The sequence below is a fragment of the Pleurodeles waltl genome, chromosome 2_2 (assembly GCF_031143425.1).
Source record: "Pleurodeles waltl isolate 20211129_DDA chromosome 2_2, aPleWal1.hap1.20221129, whole genome shotgun sequence".
Taxonomy (NCBI): Eukaryota; Metazoa; Chordata; class Amphibia; order Caudata; family Salamandridae; genus Pleurodeles; species Pleurodeles waltl.
Window position 1 is genome coordinate 876,186,565 of NC_090439.1, and position 22,417 is coordinate 876,208,981.

At 41.4% G+C, this 22,417-nt stretch overlaps 1 protein-coding gene across 2 annotated transcripts in view; it reads right to left on the minus strand.

Moving 5' to 3' along the window:
- The window catches only part of RGS22 (regulator of G protein signaling 22), a 742,354-nt gene that overhangs the window by 305,987 nt on the left and 413,950 nt on the right, over nt 1-22,417 (minus strand). For both annotated transcript variants that reach the window (XM_069220550.1, XM_069220549.1), the window contains exon 17: nt 10,588-10,754. In XM_069220550.1, coding sequence (XP_069076651.1) covers nt 10,588-10,754 — 167 coding nt within the window. The remainder of the gene's footprint in view (nt 1-10,587; nt 10,755-22,417) is intronic.

Sequence of the window (22,417 nt, forward strand, 5' to 3'; positions counted from 1 at the left end):
AGCATAGGTTTGACACAGTGCCAACCTTGCCGAGCTGTAGAATTACAAAAGCCATTTATCACTCCAGGCACAGTATTACAGCTTTGGACTGGTAAAGTACCGTCCAAGCCAACCTGAAATGAGTAAAAGCAACCCCTGACACGTGTTTCGCTCTCATTAGAGCTCATCAGAGGTTTAGCTTTGTCCAGACACAAGGGAGCACCCAGTATAAGTCAAAACAAATCCCTTTCAGGGTTAGAGTGGCGCATAAATTATGCAAAAAAGAAGAGAGAACTCTGGGTAGTTCGCAAGTTTAGGTGGAGAGCAGCTCTAGTAAGGAGCACCCTGCAACAGCAGCGACACTCTAGATTTGCTCACCTCAAATGTCTGTTTATCTAGCAAATGTTTATGTATATATGGAAAATGTCACTTACCCAGTGTACATCTGTTTGTGGCATGTAGTGCTGCAGATTCACATGCTATGCATAGGTCCAGCTATTAGTCCCGTCATCTAGTGTTGGGCTCAGAGTGTTACAAGTTTTTTTTTTCCAGAAGAATTCTTTTTTCGAGTCACTCGATCGAATGACTCCTCCTTTCGGTAATAGTGTGCATGGACATCGACTCCTTTGTTAGATTGTTTTCCCGCAGAAGGGTGTAGGAAGGAGTGATAGAGTGAAAGAATGTAAACGTACAACTAAATGCAGTAAGTAAATAAGATGTCCATGTAAATGTAAAATATATATATACATATGTACAAATAAAACTGCAACGACTACGGGCTTCCGTGGAGGAGCGAGGGTTCATGTGAATCTGCAGCACTACATGCCACAAACAGATGTACACTGGGTAAGTGACATTTTCCGTTCGATGGCATGTGTAGCTGCAGATACAGATGCTATGCATAGTCTAAAAAGCAGTACTTCTCCCAAAACAGCGGTGGCTTGCCTGTAGGAGGTGAAGTGGTTTCAAATAAAGTTTTAATTACAGCTTGACCAACATTTGCTTGTTGCTTTGAAAATACATCCACACAGTAATGGTTTGTTAAATGTATATGGAGTGGACCATGTGGCAGCTTTACATAAGTCTGCCATTGGTATGTTACATAGAAAAGCCATGGAAGCACCTTATTCCCTAGTGGAATGTGCTTTAGAGGTTATTAAAAGTTGTCTTTTTGCTTTAATGTAACATGTATGGATGCATCTTACAATCCATCTAGCTAATCCTTGTTTAGAGATAGGATTTCCTTTATGTGGTTGTTGAAAAGCTACAAAAAGCTGTTTAGTTTTTCTAAACTCTTTTGTTCTATCAACATAGTACATTAGAGCTCTTATAAGGTCAAGAGTATGAAGAGCTCTTTCAGCAGTTGAGTCTGGCCGTGGGAAGAAGACTGGCAACTCCACTGTTTGGTTAATGTAAAAAGGAGAAACTACTTTTGGCAAACAAATGGTTCCTTCAGAGTGAATGCTTGGATTTCTCTAACTCTTCTTAACAAAGTAATTGCTGCTAAGAAAGCAATTTTCCAAGTTGGAAACTGAATATCACATGATTGCATGTGCCCGAATGGTGGTCCCATTAATCTTGTGAGTACAATATTCAGATTCCATGCAGAAACCGGTGAGTTTCATGGTGGAATAATAATGTGCTTAAGTCCTTCCATAAAGGCTTTTATGACAGGGAGTCTAAAGAGAGTAGTATGTTCTATGGGTTGTAAGTATGCTGATATAACAGTAAGATGAATTTTAATAGAAGAAAAAGCAAAATGTGCTTTTTGTAGATGAAGCAGGTAGCATACAATATCTTGTATTGATGCTTTAAATGGGTCGATATTTTTGGGCAGACAGTAGTAAATGAAACGCTTTCAATTGTTAGCACAGCATTGCCTAGTTGTAGGTGTGCGTACTTGTTTTAGAACTTCCATACATTCTAATGGAAGGTTTAAGTATTCAAATTCATTGACTTCAGGATCCAAATTGCTAAATTGAGAACACTGGGATTGGGATGCCTGATTTGACCTTTGTTCTGTGTTAACAAATCTGGTCTGTTTGGAAGTTTGTGATGAGGTACTACTGACAGATCTAGGAGTGTTGTGTACCAATGTTGTCGTGCCCACCTGGGGGCTATGAGAATCATGGTGAAAGAGGTGTGACACAGTTTGTTGACCAGAAATGGAATTAACTGGAGAGGGGGAAAAGCGTAAGCAAATATTCCTGACCAGTTGATCCATAGAACATTGCCCTTGGACAGAGGGTGTGGGTGTCTGGATGCGAAGTTTTGGTATTTTGCATTTTCGCTTGTTGCGAATAGGTCTATGTCTGGTGTTCCCCACATTTGAAAGTACTGTTGAAGTACCTGAGAGTGAATTTCCCATTCGTGTATCTGTTGCTGCGTCCTGCTTAGTAGGTCCGCTAGCTGATTGTGTATCCCTGGGATGTATTCCGCTAGCAAGTAAATGTGATTGTGAATTGCCCCTTTCCATATTGTTTGGGCTAAAAGGGACAGTTGAGATGAATGTGTTCCTCCTTGTTTCTTCAGATAATACATTGTTGTCATATTGTTTGTTTTTATCAAGACTGTTTTGTGCCTGAGAAGGGGTTGAAAAGCTTTTAGGGCGAGAAACACAGCTAACAATTCTAAATGGTTTATGTGATAAGTTAACTGCATTAAATTCCATTCCCCTTAAATGGCAAAGTTGTTGAAGTGAGCTCCCCAACCTGTCATTGATGTGTCTGTTGTTATTGTGATCTGAGGCACAGGGTCCTGAAATGACCGCCCTTTTATTAAATTGTTGTGATTCCACCATTGAAGAGATTTGTGGGTTTGGCGGTCTAACCACACTAGATCCTGCAATTGACCCTATGCTTGAGACCATTGCTGTGAGAGACACTGTTGTAGTGTTCTCATGTTTAATCTTGCATGCGGTACTATTGCTATGCATGATGCCATCATTCTCAAAAGTTTCATGATGAACTTCACAGTGTAACGTTGATTGGGCTGTATCTGTGATATAAGGTTTTGAAAAGCCTGTATCCTTTGTGGATTTGGATAGGCTAAGGCTTTTTGGGTATTGAGAATAGCACCTAGGTAAGGCTGAACTTGTGCTGGTTGAAGATGAGATTTTTGGTAGCTGATTGTGAACCCCACTGTGTGTAGGGTTTCTATTGTGTATTGAGTGTGTTCCTGGCATTGTATAATGTTGCTTGATTTGATTAGCCAGTCGATTAGATTAGGAAAGACACGTATCTGTTGTCTTCTTAGGTAAGCTGCTACTACAGCTACATATTTTGAGAAACCCTTGGAGATACTGATATGCCGAAAGGAAGAACCTTGAATTGGTAGTGCTTTCCTGCTATTACAAACCTTAGGTATTTTCGATGAGCTGGATTCATGGGGATATGAAAGTATGCATCTTTGAGACCTAATGCAGTCATTAAATCTTGTTTTTGTAGTAGTGGAATTACCTCCTTCAGAGTTACCATGTAAAAATGTTCTGACAGGATAAGTAGATTTAGTGGTCTGAGATCCAGAATGGGTCTGAGAGTACCATCCTTTTTGGGTACGAGGAAATATAGTGAATCTACTCCTATTCCCTGTTGAGATTTTGAAACTGATTCTATTTCTTCTTTTAGCAATAACGATTGCACCACTTACTGTAACAGAACGTAGTGTTCTGGGGAAATTCTGTGATATCGAGGGGGGATGTTTGGAGGAGTACAAATGAGTTCTATGCAGTAACCATTGCGGATAATTGAAAGCACCCACTGGTCTGTGGTGATGGTTTGCCATTGGGAGTGGAATTGCTGCAGTCTGCCCCCCACAGGAGATGTGTGGGGTTGTGGTATACTGAGGAACTCACTGCTTTGAGGGAGTGGTGACACTCTTTGAGGCTTGAAATTTGCCTCTGGCTCTGAAATGTTGACCTCTCTAAAAGCCTCTAAATGCTCCTCTTTGGTAGTGCTGCTGACCTTGTTTAGCTTGCGAGGTGGAAGCCTCTGCAGACTGGGGCTTGAAACCTCTTCTAAATTGTTGTTTATGAAAGGAACCTTGGTAAGGTGTAGTGTATAGGGCTCCCATAGCTTTTGCAGTGTCAGAGTCCTTCCTGAGTTTCTCAATAGTTGTGTCAACCTCAGGTCCAAATGGATGTTTTATATGAAAGGGCACACTGAGCACTGCTTGTTGGATTTCTGGTTTGAACCCTGAGGATCTTAACCATGCAGGCCTACGGATAGTTATGCTAGTGTTTATGCTTCTAGCTGCTGTATCGGCTGCATCAAGAGCAGATCTTATTTGGTTATTGCTAATTGCTTGACACTCTTCAACAATTTGTTGTGCTCTTTTCTGATGTTCTTTTGGCAAGTATTGTAAGAATTCCCACATTTTGTCCCAGTGTGCCCTGTCACACCTTACCAGCAAGGCTTGTGAATTGGCAATACGCTATTGGCTAGCTGCCTGTGTAGCTACTCTTTTACCAGCTGCATCAAACTTTCTGCTTTCTTTGTCAGGGGGAGGGGTATCCCCTGAAGATTGGCTATTGGCCCTTTTTCCTTACAGCGCTGACTACAGCAGCCGAGTGGTACCTGTTGTGTGATATGAACTGGGTCTGTTGGCGCAGGCTTGTATTTTTTGTCTATTCTGGGAGTTAAAATTCTAGTCTTAACAGGTTCTTTAAAGATGTTGTCTGCATGTCTAAGCATACCAGGCAGCATCGGCAAGCACTGGTATTGTGAGTGGGTGAGGACAATGTGTTGAAAAGAAAATCCTCCTCCAAAGGCTCAGCAAGTATTTGAACCCCATGGTATGCAGCTGCTCTCGAAATGACCTTTGTATAAACTGTGCTATCCTCTGGTGGTGAATGTTCAGATGGATAGAGGTCTGGGTCATTTAGTGGTATGGGATCTGGGTCATACAAGTCCGAGGGGTCAACTGTATCTCCATGTGAATATGTATGGGAATGTGTTGGTGAGGGCAATAGTGGTGGGGTAGTAGGTGTTGGAGAGAAGGAAAGTTGTGGCGAAGGTGGTGGAGAAGTCTGTAAAGGTGATGGTTTCTCCTTCCTTTTAAATATCTGTGCTGGTGGTGGAACAGGGTCAAGAGTCTCTTGAAACGTAATCTTTCTCTTGGTTTGTGGAAGAGATGAGGCAATGATCTTGCCAGTCTCCTTTTGGATATGTATCCTTCTATGTTTGGTGTCCATGATTTCAACGATTGGTTGAAAATCTGAGTCTTCAGAAAGGTATTCTGATGTTCTAGCTGTCTTAGAGGCTTGATCATCAATTGTCTTTGAGCTGTGTTTTAATCAGCTCGAAAGTCCTTGTTCCTCTGTGTAAAAAGTTTTTTTCGGCTCCGAAGTGGTGGATAACTTTTTCGGTCCCAAAGATACAGCCTGTGGGTTCATCTCCTAAGCCAGACGTCAAATTTTTGACTCTGAAGAGTGTAGATGTCGGCTCGGCTCAGATGTGGAGCTTTTAATAGACTTGCTCGACTCCGGCATCAAAACAGGCGTGGGCTTTTTCAGTGCCAAACCCGAAGGTTGGTCGTCAACGATTTTCTTTTGGGTGGAAACATGGCTCTCTGGCAGTGGTGCACCCAAGGCCTTAATAGGTCTCTTGGAAGTGGGCGGTGTACTCATATGCTGAGCCACCGTGATCGGTTGGCTGTCTTCATCCGAATCTGCTTCGGGGTTGGTGTCCTGAATCGAAACAGCCATCTGTGCCTGCTCTTCTTCTACAGTGTTGGTGGACTATGTATGCTTCTACGCCATTTCGAGTCTCCTAGGTCTACGGTCACGCAATGTCTTTTTCGACCGGAACGACCGACAAGATTCACAGTCTTCTTCTTGATGTTCAGGAGAGAGACAGAGATTACATACCACGTGTTGATCTGTATAGTGGAATTTAGCGTGGCATCGTGGACAGAACTGGAATGGAGTCCGATCCATCGAACTATGGCGTGGTAGGTCTGAACAGGCCCGAGTAGGGTGCAAGCGCCCAAAAGGGCGTTTTCTGGTGTCCGATGGTACTATCGGCATGATTACAGATGGAAACGCGATCAAAACAATACCGACTGTAGAATAAAGTTAGCATAAAGTTTCTGATTCGAAAGTCCTGGAGCGAGAGGAAACACGTCCGAACCCGACAGCAGAAAGGAAACAATCTAGATGGAGAGACCAATGGCGGGACCTATGCAAAACATGTGTATCTGCAGCTACACATGCCATCGAACATATATATGTTTGCTGCACGTTTTAAAAAGAGGTGGGCACAACAAAATGTGTTGGAATTTGAAGAATTCTGGTGCAAAGAAATTAAAATAATAAAATAAATCATAATTATTTCATGCTCCCAGTTTCCCACAACTGCTGAATTTCAATTGATAAAATGTCTCCCTGTCCATCTTTACCTGCAAATCTGAGTTTTTGAGAACTGAAGTGGAAGAAGAAGATATTTATCATCGCTTCATCAGTGACAAAACTATTATACATTTGGATGGAGAATCTAATTCCTGCACATTACAGGAGATACGTTTCAGGCCCCTATCCATTGTGTTCTACAGACTTTGCTATTCCCCTCAACTGGACCGCACACCTTCTTGAATATACTATTAGGCTGCACTCACTACTATCACTCCCGTCCCCCCCAAAAAGAACTAACTCACCTCTTCACTACACCATCCCTTTAGCATGAATCATCAGTAACAAATAATTTAAACTCATCCATCCCAACTTCCCAATCACCTCCCTAAATGTAAACAACAGAGAATACTTACAGGACTACACCGTGACCAGTCAAGCAAAAATGAAACCTCCGTGTTCCTCCTGCCCTTGCCCACTTGCTGCAACTTCCCCTAACCCTCTAAATCATCAGGGACTAATCACACGTGGGCCCTGCGACCCCTCAGTCACTATCTGCTTCTGACACATCTGAATCTTCTGGAGTATTTGTACATAGGGGAGTCCTCATAGCCATTGTCTGGTGCTTTGCAGCCTTTTGTTTTCTACATGTGGTTTTGGAGGAGGACTAGGTAGACCTTGAATTCTTTGTCTTTCTTTTCCAATGTCCCCACAGGGCTGATGAGCTAAGCCAATATCTAAGTCTTCTTTCTTTAATGTTGCCAATCCTTGATGCCTAGTATCTTCCAGACACAGACCTGACTTGTGTAGACATTTATGTTATTCAATATTTCAAAAGTCGTGAGGGCTGGAAATATGATGATCAGGCAGAATGTTCTGCAAGAGTCAGAGCTGAGAGGTCGATAAAGAGGTCTTGATAGTGATTTCTATTTTTCTGGCTAACCCCTAATTCCAATAACAGGAAATGGTGGACATTGGCCAAACTCTCTGGTGTTTCTCTCCCAGTCTGCCTGGGAATGTGATCCTGGGTTTAAAGGCTAATCCAATTCATCTGCTGCTAATAGTTTCAGCATCAAGACCAGTTCTCCAAGTCCTTACGTTTTTTCTGGAGAATTATATTTCTTTCTTGTAGAGTGATCACCTCCTCCCTCAGGAATTCTTCTGCTATGAGCCATTGCCAGGAGATTCTTCTAGGTGGGTTGCTCTCTCCCTTAAGCTAACTGCTGAAGGCCCTTGCTCAGTTCTTTTCACAGTGACAGAATTTCTTCCTTTAGTCCTTGATGCAGTTCCTTCGGAAAACATTAGTGACTGTGAAAGATTCTTCCCCTACGGCCTTATATGCTGCGCATGGGGATTTCTGGTAGGTGGAGTGTCAATTCAGATCTTGTTTGTTGCTTCTGAAACCCAAAGACTGAGTGAACATTAAGCATGGAAGAAAATATAATTGCCGGGCACACTCTCATCTAATTTCCATCATATTTGCGCTACACTTTACATGTGAAATTAATGGAAAAAAATCCTGTTGCAGCAGCATAGGAACAAAATGAACATCCATAACACAAGTGTATGTTGCTCACTGCACTTATGTTTTTATTTGAGCTTTTTTAGCCCGAACTACATCTTTGCATCCAAAATGGATGTAAGGAAATATTTTGTACTAGAATATACCACCAAATGCCAGATTTTTACTTTATGTAATTGTTCCAACATTTCTTGCAATATGAGTATTTATAATGTGCAACTATCTTCAACAGTACACATTATTGAATAAGTATAAGGTGTCTATGTATTCCTTTAGTCTACGAATTAAAATGTGGGAATGTTTCTATATATATGTTATACTTACTGGATGACACAATAAATACATAACTAAATAAAAAATAAATAAAATAAAAAATATATATTTAGAACATTATTCTCATATCCACATTTAAGTAGTTCAATATCCAAATAACATATAAGGTGATGAGTGCATGCTTATGGGTTTATTTGGTATAATAACACATCTGTCACAATATGTAACTATGATTACATCAATTGTATCTATAAGTGCTTCACTATTGAAGTTTCATGGAAAAATATATAAACTTTATTTATCAACAGCAAAAAATGGAATGTATGAGTTTGTAAATAAGCAACAAGGAAATTAAGCAAATTTTGCATATGTCCAGTGAACATGTCCTTTACTTTGCGAATGCCATTGTTTGGAGGTGCCAAGTGAGGGCAGGGCACCGATACCAAGTGTTATCACACCATATGTCCTTCCTGTTCTCCTAATGTCAGGATCCAGCCTTCCTTCCTTCCTTCCAGGCTGGTTTTCGGTTCAACCTTTGGGTGTTGAGGTTCCTATCACAGAGGAGACCTCACTAGTGGTGTGTTAGGTGCCCTTGCCTCGGGTTTTTCCCCTCCAGCCAGGGGTGATTATAGTGCCAGCGGTCTCCTCCAGTTTTCGTGAGGGATGCCAGCTTAGGGGTATCAAGGGTCCGATTGACAGTACAGTCTTGATTGCATTATGTATCTGCTCTCTGCTCCTCTGATACAACTCTCACTATTGGCAATGCTGCTCATTCCCTGGGCTGATTATGGTAATTCAAGGTGCTTTGAGGCACTTTGGTCTCAACACTTGGGCTCTTATGTCTCTAGTCAAGGAGGTACCTCCAGGCCTTCCCTTTCAAGTAATCTTATTCATAGGTCCGTTTTATAACATCTGGCTTCCCAACCCCTGCAGATCTTGCAGTTGTCTCAAGCCTTTCAATGGTGGGCAGGCTGTGTTTTCCAGACCCGTGTACCAGGAGCTGCGCTACTTAAGTGCTTCTCTTGGATTCAGCTGAACCCAACAGTGCTCTCTGGCTTTTCACCCCATTGTGCCCCCATCAGCTTTACTTAGCACTAGGCCCACTCTCCTAGAGCTATCGGCTGATGGCACTGCAGTCCACCCACAGCAGTCCCCTCAGACTGGTTCCAATGCTGGGTCTGATTCTTTTTCCTGCACCAATGTGTGACTAGGACTCCAGTCAGTTACAGGCTGCCATCTTGTTCTGCACCAAGCCTCAGATCCCTCCGTTTTGTTTCTCTAAACATGTGTGCTCCTTTGCCATGGGACAAGCCTCTTTGCTTCCTGCCTCCTTTGGATTTCTGCAGGAAGGGAGAGAGTGATCTCTAGTTGTGTTGGGTAGGACCCGATACCGGAGGGCCGAGGCAAAGATGTTTGGCCAAATATCTCACTTCATGCCGGCTCAGGCAATACCCCCTCCACCCCCAAATTGCACCTCATAACATGTAGGAAACAGTAGCTTGAACAACTGAGGACAATGGAAACTTATTTCAGTTCATCATCGTTAGGGTCCATGAGCAAATGTACAAAATGAGTCACAACAATTAACACTGAAGAACACATTACCTGCAACAGTTGCTGCTGCAGTACCAGTAATTACCAAAGATAAATAATGACAGCTTTCTTCATTCCACTCCAAGCATAAGTGCAGCTACACAACTGCAGCATCACAAGAAGCAATTTCCAAAACTTGTCACACAACATCAAAACACTTTCTAGATAGGCCATACTCACAACCACAACTTTCAACAAAAGACAATGAAACTTGCCTCCTCATCCCACTACATGCTTGAATACACAGACCTAGGTCAGGATATGAAAACCGTCCTGGTCAAATATGCACAACACCAAAATGCTTATCACACTGCAATTCAACACTCTTCCAATCAAGTTCTCCCCCACAGTATAGAGAGTTACCTGTCCACTTATGCACTTTGGTTCCTCATCAGGGGTGCCAAACACTTTGTAACAGCAGCTACTGGACAACTGAAACTTGGAAAATCACCACTAATGACAATTAACTCTGTGAATCCTTAAATAAACAGAACAGCAGCCTTATCTTTTTTGCCATCCTGGTTTTGAATGACAAGAGCACAGGAGGCAATCAGAAAAGACTGGCAGTAGTGGGTTTCAAGTAGTGCTGTGTTCCTTCGCTCCTACTCAAACAATTCTACCCTGAAGTAAGAGGGCATGGAGCTAAAGGAATATACAGGTAAGGACACACTTATGAATAGACTTAACAAATGTGATGATACTTGTACATGATGCATCTCCTCTAGCAACTTTCCCACAATGTCATCAAACTGTAACCATCAGTTAGGCTTTGTGTCAATCTTTTTACCTTTTGTAACATCCTGAATATTTCCAGAGTACTTTTTGTCAATATTGTTTTTTATTAGCAAACTAACATTAACAACACACACTTTACCTTGCAAAATGGTCATCCAAAAATGTACGGAAATGCTCCAGCTCTAGCCTGTGATGGATCAAAAAGCTGAGATTGTAATTGCGATATTCCTCAGGAACCAGTTCCCAAAGGTTTGGCTCTTTAATATTGTCCGGTGGAGGCAGAAAAACAGCAGCAGGAGCAACACCCTAAGGAAAGAAATGTTTCAAATCAAGCAAATAATTGTCAGCTTGATAAAACCAAATCTTGTATTGTTATATGAAATATAAAATAGAACAAATGTCATCCATACTCCTCCTTTCTCCTCCAAACTCTACATCATAAAAGGAGGAGTCCTTGAAGGATCTATCATCTCATCCATGATTTCCAACATCTCCATTAAGTCATTATGGGCATTGACCAATGAAATTTAGTTCACCTGCTATTACTACACAGCTGACACACAAATATTCCTTAAACTGGAAAGCCCCAAAGGAAAAAAGAAACTCGAAAATCTTAAGTTGCCTCCGAGCAGTTGATCAGTGGATGGCAAAAAGCCATCTCAAATTGAATGTGGCGACTGGTAAAATTATGACCCACTCTGGGGCGGGCCTTACTATCTGGGACCACCTAAGGTTTCCAAGGAGATAAGAAACATCAGAATACCAATGGGTTCCAAGCTATCAGTGAATGCCCAAGTGGATAAGTTAGCAAGATAAAGCTTTATTACTATGAAAACTCTGTGATGCATCCCCCGCCCCAACCCAGGATTTCCATACAAAGTCCAAGGCACTATCTCTCTTCTACTTTCTAAACTTGATTAGACCAATGGCCTTTACCAAGAATTGCCTCATTCAACTATGAAAAGACTACAGCAAATGTACAACTCTGCTGCCAGGCTACTCATTCATGTAAAGCCACAAGCCCACATCTCCCCTTCCTTGAGGGACCAACATTGGCTACCGGTTGCCAGAAGATGCACCTTCAAGCTGCTTTGTAACACCTACAAAGCAATATATGGAAAAGGATCACTTTTCATCAAAACCAAAATCGTTGAATACATACAACAAAGGAACCCCGCTCCAAATTGATACCCTTCCTCAAAATACCAGCATACAAGAAAAAAAACAATGGGGGGAACATCTTTCTCTGTTCAAGCAGCCAAATTATGGAATTCATTAACCCTAAATATAAGATCCATGGACAACCATCTTCCCTTCAGAAGATTACTGAAAAGTTGGCTCTTCACTACATCACCGCCATACACAAAACACAAATGAACAGAAATAGTCCACCTTCACCTCTGAACTTAAAGAAGTAATCCATGTAGATCCCCAAGAATCCTTGCTCAGCCCCATCCTCTTCAACACTTATCTGACACCTCGGTCCAGCATTGTCGAAACCCACGGACTCATCATCATATCCTAAGCCGATGACACACAGCTCATCCTCTCCCTCTCTGAAGTCACCACCAACACCAAGGTCAACTTCCACAACTGCATAACAGCTTCACCAACTGGGTGAAGGACAACTGCCTGAAGCTCAACATGGACAAGACAGAGGTACTAATCTTCGGAAACAAAAGCTCTCCATGGGGCGCATCCTGGTGACCCTCAGAACCCGGACCTACTCCAACCCCCACTGACTACACTAGGAACCTAGGCATCATTCTGGACAACAAGCTAACCATTACAACTTAGGTCAACTTCATCTTCTCCTCCTACTTCTTCATCCTCTGCATGCTTCATAAGATAGTCAAATGGCTACCCAAAAGCTCAATGCACACCATCGCCCATGCCCTCATCATCAGCCGACTGGACTATGGCAATGCTCCCTATGCAGATTGCAGTTCACCTTCTCCGCAGCCAGACTCTTCCTGGACCTCCTTGATGAACCCACATCACCCCCACCCCAGGGAATGCCACTGGCTCCCAGTTCAAGCTCCTGAGCCACACACACAAGCCACTACACAACTATAGACCTGCCTACTTGAACCACAGCCTGAACTTCCATCATCCCAACAGACAGCTCCGCTCCCCTTTCTCTAACCCTCACCCCCACAACCGAAGTAGCAGATGCGGAGGTCGCTCCTTCTCCTACGTAACAGCAAAGACATGGAACAAGCTACCTTTTCATTTCTGGACCTCCTCATCTCTTCCATAGTTCTAATGGTCCTTGAAGACCTGGCCATTCGGCTAATCAACTGGACCTCGCCAGCAGCTGGATACCCTCACGGGTGACAAGAAGAGCGCTACAAATCTACTGATTGATTGATTAGTATGCACCAGACATCAGTGGTGCATTTTAGTGTGTATATAAACATGTATAATTGTATGTATATATTTAAATATGTGCATTTCTTTGTACAAATGTATATATTACTAATGGTTACAAATATATATTGCTAAATTTACGCTTAACATATTTGGAGATCATTGCATAGATAACCTATAAGTTTTTGACAATTTTCCTATGGACTTTAGTTTTATCATGATAGCACATATCACACCATATAAACTTAATTATATAGAAAGTTACTCTATAACTCATTCAACACTTATTACATGAAGAGTACTCTAAATAAATACATCATAAATTATTAAAAACAAATACTAGTACAAATAAGTACATGAATAAAAAATATGATTTAATACATGTATGTTTATGGGAATGCATCTATGTATATCAAAATTGTTTCTTACCTTTAATAGTAGTTGTGCAGTTTGAAGAATTTTCTGGGTTCACATGTTGTGCATTATTGTGCCGTATAGTGGTTGGGTCTGGAATATTTCTCTTGTGGCCACAGTCCTTCTCTTTTCTCTCTCGCTCTCTATTTTAATACTGTTGGGAATCGAGGGATCCACCATTTAGTGCTTTGTTCAGGCCCCTGGTGACATCATACGCCCTTTCCTTACACTGCCTTGATGGTTGCCATCTTCAGATTCTGCTGATTTTCCTTATTTTCCTCTTCTTCTCCATCTTCTTGGAGAAGTGGGTGAGTCACTTGTGAATCTAGAAAATTCTTCAAGCTGCAAAACTACTTTTACACGTAAGAAACAATTTTGTTTTGTGTCATGAATCTTTTCTCAATTTAAATGCTGTGCATTGATTCTGTATTGGTTTTATCTTTTATTGTGGTGTCTAGGTTAAAGATGGGTTTGAATTTGTAAATATATGGTTTAAAACCATTTGTCCCACCTGCGCTTCCTTGTCCATTTGAATGTCTATACAATAATGTTTTGTGAATTAACTGATTACCACGTAGATGCCATGCAAATGAACTGAAGTGGAATATTTGCTAATAAGGCAATAGTTGTTCCTTTCTTCCTTGTAGAATGTGCCCTTGGTGCATTAGTTAGTTGTACTCCAGCTTTTCTGTGACACAATGGGATAGTCTGTGAAATCCATTTTGCAGTAATTCCTTTTGTCACCGCTTTGCCCATTTTGTTGTTTGCAAATTAAATACACGTCTGTTTAGTTTTTGTAGCTGTTTTTGTTCTTTCAACATAGCACGACTGCTCTTCTTGCATCAAGTGTGTGTAATGTTTTCTCCACTTTAGTTTTTGGTTCTTGGAAAAAAGTTTGTATTTAAATGTATTGACTGATATAAAACTGTGAAATAACCTTTGGAAGACAATTGGGGTCTGTCTTTAAGACACTCTGGGCCTGATTACGACTTTGGCGGATGGGATACTCCGTCACAAACGTGACCGATATTCCGTCTGCCGCATTACATGTTCCATTCTGTCCTATGAAACATGCAAAACTGTGGGCAGGACATCGGTCACGTTTGTGACGGAGTATCCTATACACCAAGGTTGTAACCAGGCCCTCTGTCTTTAAGCATTTGTAGATATGGTTCCTGTACTGTAAGTGCCTGTAGTTCACTTACTCTGCGTAGAGATTTCATAGCGACTGGAAAGACAGCCTTACATGTAATCATTTTTACAGAAACCTTATGTAAAGGTTCCAATGGGATAGTCGTGGGCTGTGTTAACACTAGATTTAGGTTCCATGCTGGCACTGGCACCTGTCTGGGCGGTGCTATTTTATTTGCTCCTTCTAAAAAGCGTTTTATGACTGGGGATGTAAAAAACTTTTCCTCCTTCAACCCCTTATATATGCTAGAATTGCAGTCAAATGTTCCTTTAATGAGATATATGTGAGGCTGCAATATAGGAGACATTTGAGGTATTTACGTACTGTCACTTTCGAAGTAATCTGATATAATGATGCTGAATGTTTGCACCAATGTTTGCCATTTTGCTTTGTAACACCTTCTGTTAATCGTCTAGCTTCTCTTAACACTGCTATTGTCTTTTCTAGTATACCATTGTGGGTAGTCAGAATTATTTTTACTTTGTTCTGTTTGCATCTGTTGATTACTCTGTGTAACAGAGGAACTTGGGGAAAAGCATATGCAAATCTCTCTGATCAGTTCATTGACAGGGCATCCCCTAGGGACTGGTGATGTGGTTGCCTGGAGGCGAAGTTTGGCCATTTTCTGTTTGCGCATTTAACAAACAGAGGTATTCCTCATTGATGAAAAATCTGTCTGAGTACTGACTAATTCAACTATCACTTGTGAGTGGATGTAGCCTTTCTGCTTAAATTTGTTTGCTTGAAAATTGTCCTTCCCTGGAAGATGAATCTCTATTAAGTGTATTTTTCTTTGTAATGCCCAAATCCAAATTTCTTGTTCTAGTTTTGCTAAAGGATAATATTGAGTTCCTCCCTGTTTGTTGATATAAAACACTTTTGTCATGTTGTCTGTTTGGATTAGAATGGGCTTTCCCCAGAACTGCCTGTGAAAGGCTTTAAGGTTAGGAACACTGTCTTTAGTTGCAGGATGTTGATATGTTGTATGCTTCTTGTTTCTCCCAGATTCCTCAGATTTTTTGTGTGTCCATGTGAGCACCACAACCCAAGTGAGAGGCATTTGTAATGATGTTTAGTTTTGGAGTTGGTTGTATGAATAATCTTCTCTCTGTTTAATTAATTCTGTTCCCCTATGCCATTCTTCCTGTATTAACCACTAGATCTTCCAAACTTCCTGTTGTATGTGACCATTGTGTTTGTAGCCATTCCTGGATTTGTCTCATACGTAGTCTCACATTTGGTATTAAAGGTATGCAAGAAGCCATCTTTCCTAGTAATTTCCCCACTGCCTTCGCTGTCAAAGACTGACCCTTTCAGTAGCGGAGAGTTTCCAGTAGAATGGATTCTATTGTCTTTTTGATCAGATGAGCTCTTGCCTCTACTGTGTTTAATCCTGCTCCTAGAAACAACTGTTCTTGTTCTGGTTGTGCTGATGATTTTTCTATATTTATTGAAAAACCCTAGATTGTAGATAGTTCATATAACTTTTAGAACATCTTTTTTGCATTTTTTGTATGAATTTGCTCTTTATTTCGCTAGTCTTTTAAGTGAGAGTATAAATGTAGGCCCTGTCTTCTAAGTTATGCTGCCACTGCTGATAAACATTTTGTGAACACCCTTACAGATTTGATGCCGAAAGCTAGAACCTTGAATTGGTAATGATTGTTGTTTACCACAAACCGCAGATATTGTTTGTGATTTTGGTTCATTGGGATATGTAGGTAAGCGTCCTTTAAATCTATTGTTGCCAAGTAGTCCTCCTTTTTGGAGTTGTGGAATGACCTCTTGCTGAGTTGTCGTTTTCAATTTTAGTGTTTTAATAAATTTGTTTATGAATCTTAGATCCAGAATTGGACGAAGACTTATATCTGGCTTTGGAATTAGAAAGTAAGTTGAGTAGTTTCCTTTGCTGATTTCTTTCAGCAGTACCTTCTCTATAGCCTCCCTTTGTAATAACACTTCTACTTCCTTTATTAGTCTTCCATTTTCTTCCTTTGAGTGTTTCTTTCTCATTGGTCTTTTTGTTGGAAGCATCTTTATTATTTCTATGCAATATCCAAATGTTATTATATTTAGAATCCACTTGTCTGAAGTTATCCTCCTCCATTCCTGGAGAAAGTTTTTTATTTTTCCTCCTACCGGTGTTTTGTGTGAGGTCTTTGAGGTAGCGGTTGTTCTCCTCTGTGTGTTTGAGCCTTTCCTTGTGCTCGACCCCCAAAGGGGTGTCGAGACTGTGACTGGAACTGCCATTGATGTGATGTGATGTTGACTGTGTTTGTGGAGTGCTTTGAAATACTTGATGAGATGTAGTAGAAATAAAGCTTCCTCTTCCTGATGGTCTTCTGGTGACAGGAGTTAATCTTCTTACATTTCACCTAAACTGTAAATCCCCTATTGATTTTGCTGTTTCATTATCTTTATTAATGTGTTGAAGTGTATCATCTACTAAACTACCAAATTGTTGTTCCCCATTGAACAGTGTTTTTTATATTGTTTGCTTTCACCTCTGGCTTGAAGCCTAAAATTATTTGCCATGCGTAGTGTCTTAGAGTAGTTCCAGCCATCATCCATCTGCATGCTGTGTCAGCTGCATCTAGTGCTAATTTTAAGTACGTATTGACTATATTTTAGTCTTCTTCTGTAATTGCTGCTGCTCTTTTTTGGTATTGTTCTGGAAAATGACTCATAAATGCTGCTTTTTCTTCCCCTTACTGATAGGTATATCTATTAAGAAGGGCATTTGAATTAGTGATCCTCCACTGATTAGTCACACCCCTTTCGAACCTTCTTCCAACCAACTCCATCTTTTTACTTTCTTTGTCAGGGGATGGCCCTGAAGTTGTCGGGAAGTTGGCTCTTTGACTTGCAGTTGCTTTTATAATTGAGTCTGCAGGTACCATGCCCTTAATATAAGGTGGGCTTTTGGTAGTTTATATTTTTTCTCAGCTCATGGTATTATGGACATGCATGTGACAGGCTCCTTAAATAAAGGCTTCTCTCCCTTGATCTAAAATGCTTGGAAACAGGGGTAGAAAATAGTTTTTTTGTTTGAAATGGTAAGAGAGTTTCTAATGAAAAACATGATTGTGGCTTTTCTTCTTCCAGTTGTACCGCATATTTGTAAGCTGCTCTCTCTATTACCTGCACATACATGGTGATGTCATCAGGTGGGGGATGGTCTTCATGGGTAAGTGTCATTATCCTCCTTAGGAGAGTCTTTCTCTAAACTCTGAGCTGTCCTCATATTGGAAAACGTTGACGCGCTCACCTCCCTCTTCTTCTTCCTTGACGAATATTTGTTGTTTGTCTTCTTCCTTCTCCTCCTAGGGTTCTAGAGTTAAAGGTGGTTCTAAATCTTCAAACTCTATTTGCTGTTCGTCCCTTTCTGGTTGAGGTTTATGTGGGATTCTGTATTCCTTTAGTGAAGCGTCAAACGTTTTTTTCTTTGAAGTAAAGTCACCATTTCAGCTTCAAGACACTTTTATTTCCATTCCAATTCGGCAGCCTAATCTTCCACGTCGACTAATGTCAACAATTTTCTCTAGGCCGTCAAGATGTCTTTTTTCAGCGTTTCAACCACTGTCTTTTTTGGGGCTTCTGCAGTCTTCAAGTCCTTCGACGTGCAACGTCTCAACCTTGATCGTCCTTTGACGTCTTGGTCTTTTCTTTATGTTTTCCTCCTGCAATCTCTCTGTGTATTGACCAGAGGGGATCTTTTTGATAAATGTTGCCTTTAGTCAGCGTCTTTTTGTTGCTGAGGCAGATTTTAAAGATTTAGAGTCTGAAAGCATAGTTTTCCCTTCTGGGTGTTTTCTGGGGTTACCCAAGTCGCCTTCTCATTTTTTTTCAGCTCCTCAGGACAATTTTTTGCTCCGTGTCCGAGCTTTCACCTTCAGCAACCTCAGTGATGCTGTCGTCTTTGTTACTTGAGAGTCCCAGATCTTTTAGGGAAGGTGCGGGTTTCTGTTCCTGCATAGCGTTGTGTGCCTGCCTTTATTTTTGTCTTGCCTTCAAAGTTATCGACTTGAAAGCAGCGCACACTTCACAGCTATCACTCTGGTGTTCGAGAGGTAGGCAAAGATTACAGACCTCGTGTTGATCCTTTTGAGCAAATCTGTGGTGGCAGTTGGTGCAGAACTTGAATGGTGTATTCTCCATCATGTGGACCCAAAAGTCACCCGTCCAGCCATTCTCCTCACTGAGTGGTTCTTTCCGCGCTGGTATGGTACCTTCTTAGATGATGTGGTGTGATTTTCTTCTGACTCTTCAAAGAAAAGTTCAATGCAAGTTCAATGGAATCAACTTTTTCCTCCATGACCTGGGGTCCCTTTAGCTCTGCATTCCGACCCAACGGCAGAAAAAACAGAATCCAAAGATGGCGATCATCAAAACAGCATAAGGAGAGGGCATATGATGTCACAAGGGGCTGGACAAAGCAGGGGTGTCAATCCCGAACAGAAAAAAATGGAGAGATAAGAGAAGAGGACAACTGGCATTAAATATTCACTAAAAAAACAATGTTTACAGGGACATTATAGTTAGGTTTAGATTTGGCCTGCACAAAACTATATAAATCCAGCTGTTATAGTTAATTCAAGTAACTATAACCCGTAACCTAAAGTAACTATACCTCCATGCACAGTTTTCTCATCAATAATTTTACTCCAAAAATTACAATGATATTGTCAGTGAGGTCAAAGAAGATGTCATAAGGGATGTAATAACTGGGGTAATTTGGAGTGCATGGCAAGGCGTGAGTTATTGTTACCTTAGGGCACGAGTTCCAGTTACCTGAAATAACTCTAACAGCTGAAATTCTATGGTTTATGCCTGCAAAATGTGAACCTAACTATAACGTCCTTTTAACCTTTGGTTTTTAGTGAATTTATAATTTTTTCTTTTATTCTATTTCGTAACAATAACTTCCCTGTAACCTTAGTTTTTCAGTGAATTTCTAGGGGTTTTCACACGTTAAGTAAGATCCAAGTGTAATGCATGGAGGGGGCAGGGGGTTATTGGACGCAAGGCCTGGTCTGACATAGTGATGCCCCCACCAAAGCTTGCTGTCCTTGCTTCCCCTTCTTGCCATCCATTGTCCACTTCAATGCCCCTGCTCCCTCAATGCAGCCCTGTGTGACCTGTTGTTCTGACACTGCCCTACCCACCAGTCTTGAACAGTTAGCTTGTTGCCCCATCCAACTCCTCCTTACCCTCTGTTGTCCCAGTCCATGCACCAGCACCCTCCCTCCTGCATGGTCCGACGTGCTGCCACTCTCCTCTCTCTCTCCTGCCCTTCATAGTACGTTCTGCTGCAACTGTCCCTCCTGTCTGTCCAGTATGGTCAGCTTGCTGTCCTTACCTCTTTCCCCTCTGCTCTCTGTTGTCCATGCGTATGGCCCTGTCTCCCTCTCTATTGCTTTCCATGGTCCGTTGTGCTTCACTGCCTTCCCGCTTGCCCTGTGTGGTATATTGTGCTGCTGCAACCCCTGATGCTTGCCCTGTAAGGTAAGTTTGATGCCCCTGCCTAACTCCTACCTGGCTTCTATTATTGGAGTCCATGTCCCTACCACACTTCTCCTGTCCTCCATGATCCAATTAACTATTCTTGCCAACATTTTAAACTTGGTAAGAGGGGAAAAACCCAGGGGAACTGATTTTCCCCATTGACTTATAATGAAAAAGAGGAGATTTTAGGCAGGAGGCAGCTAAACTAAAGCCCCTTTGACATCAGGAGTCTCATGCCTGAATTGGGTCTGCTGACATGAATGGCTGCAATGCCACTGCCTCTTTCATCTGCCCTCAATGGTCTGTTTTATTGCCACAGCCTCTCTTGCCTCTCCTCCATGGTTGGTTTGTTCCCCTGCCTTCCCTTTCCCCTGCTCTCTATGGTTTTTTGTACTGCCACTGCTCATCATGCCTGCCTAGCGTTGTCAACTTTAGTGCCTCTGCACCATTTTCCCTGCCCTCAATTATCTGAGTCCGTGCCCCTGACCTCTTCCTCCCCACAGTATTCTTATAAACAACTAGATTGCTAACATTCTATATTTATCACAAAAGTGTGGCACGCCTGATGTAATCAAAACTGGAATACCTAAAGCATTTTCTCTAAAGATCATAAAAATGAAAGGGTCTTATTCCCATAGAAATTATGCTTAGTGCTCTAAAAACCTAAAATGAGGACATATTTTCAGAGTTTTCAAATAGTCACAAAGCACTTTTAAAATATTAGCTATATTTATGTACCAAAATGAACGTGTCCTTGTATAATGTAACTGATGCTCATGCTCACTCCAACACCTTCGGGTCAAGTCTGCGCTATATAAAACTGCAAAAAAACTACAAAATTAAGGGCCTCGTTTACAAGAATCTGGAGCATCAGCTCTAATGCGTCAGATTTCTTGTGCTGCCTTACAACCTTCTAATGTCGCCATAGATGTGCTGTATTTACAATACAGAGCTCCATGGTGCATGTTTTCACAGATGCATCAGAAATTCTGATGCAACTGTGGCTTTAAACTCATGCATTGCTGGGCAAGCGTAAAAAAAGACACTACTCCAGCAATGCAGAAGGATGCTATTGGGAAAGGCCCTCTATCAGTTTTATACCTTCTCTGAGCAGGCGTTCAAATTCTGACCCAATGAAGACAGAGAATGATGCAGTGAAATGTTGAAAACTGCATCAGTTCTGCGTGGCTTTTCCCGTGGTGACACCTACCTTGCATACCTCATACCTGGCACGGATATAATGTGACACAAGGCTTTAGTTTGTAAATGTGGAGGAGTATAGAGGACCAATGCAGAGAACTGCTTGCACCACCGTTGCATAAAAAAACAAATAGGCAACAGTGGCGCAATGGCCTTGTAATTGAGGCCCTGAGTGTTTTGCACACTTCTGTCATTGGGTTATACTTGGGCTACATTTAAGTGATGTTTGTGCTACATTTGGGCTCTTTTTTCTCTGGTGGCTATCTTGGGAGACTTTGGTATGAAGTTCCCTAATTTCCTTATTTACTGAAGTATCCTCAGGAGAAAATGCTTTCAGCTTTCCACTTTGATTCCATCAAGATGGGACTTGGATGGGTCACATTTCTGGCATAAATTCAGAATGTCAGCACTCTAGTTGCTCATTAGAACACAGGAAGCTGCTGGTCATCAGGGAGTTAATTGGCAGTCTGCTGCTGATATTGAAAGTGCATGTTTCAGTCTGCATGACAGCATGTTTTAATAAAATAGAAGAGAAAGATATTTGAGAACTCATTTAAAACATGTCAAATTTCTTCTTTCTACAGCACTAATTTCTATGACAAAATGAACCCCTTAATTTTGCTCCTTTGTAAATTAAATGTTTTAGGTTTTACCAGTTTGATTCAATCAAGATGGTTTCAGGTGTACCACACTTTTGTCATAATTAAGACTGTTAGTGCTCTAGTTGTTATTTAGAACACTCTTAGAAGCTGCAGTAGAACACAAGGGAATCAACTGATAGGCTTCTCCTGTTTGAGGTACATATTTTACTTAGAATGTCAGACTTCATTCTCATATGGCTGAGAAAGGTAGTGTTAATTTACAGAAAACATACTCTCATTTTAGCTTCTGGAGCACTTGTTAGAAATGGGGTTTCTAGTTGGCTGGGGTATCCACCTAGGCCAGGCAGATCTCACCCAGGGCGAGGGAGTTGCACACCCAAGATAACCCCTTTGGTAGCTTGGCAAGAGCAGTCAGGCTTAACCCGGAGGCAATGTGTAAAGCGTTTGCACAACACACACAACATGCTTGACATAATACATACACCACACAGAAAACACAACACCAAGTTACATAAAATAAAAAAAAACTATTGCATAAAACAACATTAGATCAAACACAACATGTTAGTAATACCCTGCTACACAGTTACACAAGCAGGTGTCAGAACATCACACAGGTTACTAGTACTCTGCAACCATAAGCAGTAGTCAGGTAAACATACAGGTTACTGGTTATTCTGCAACAC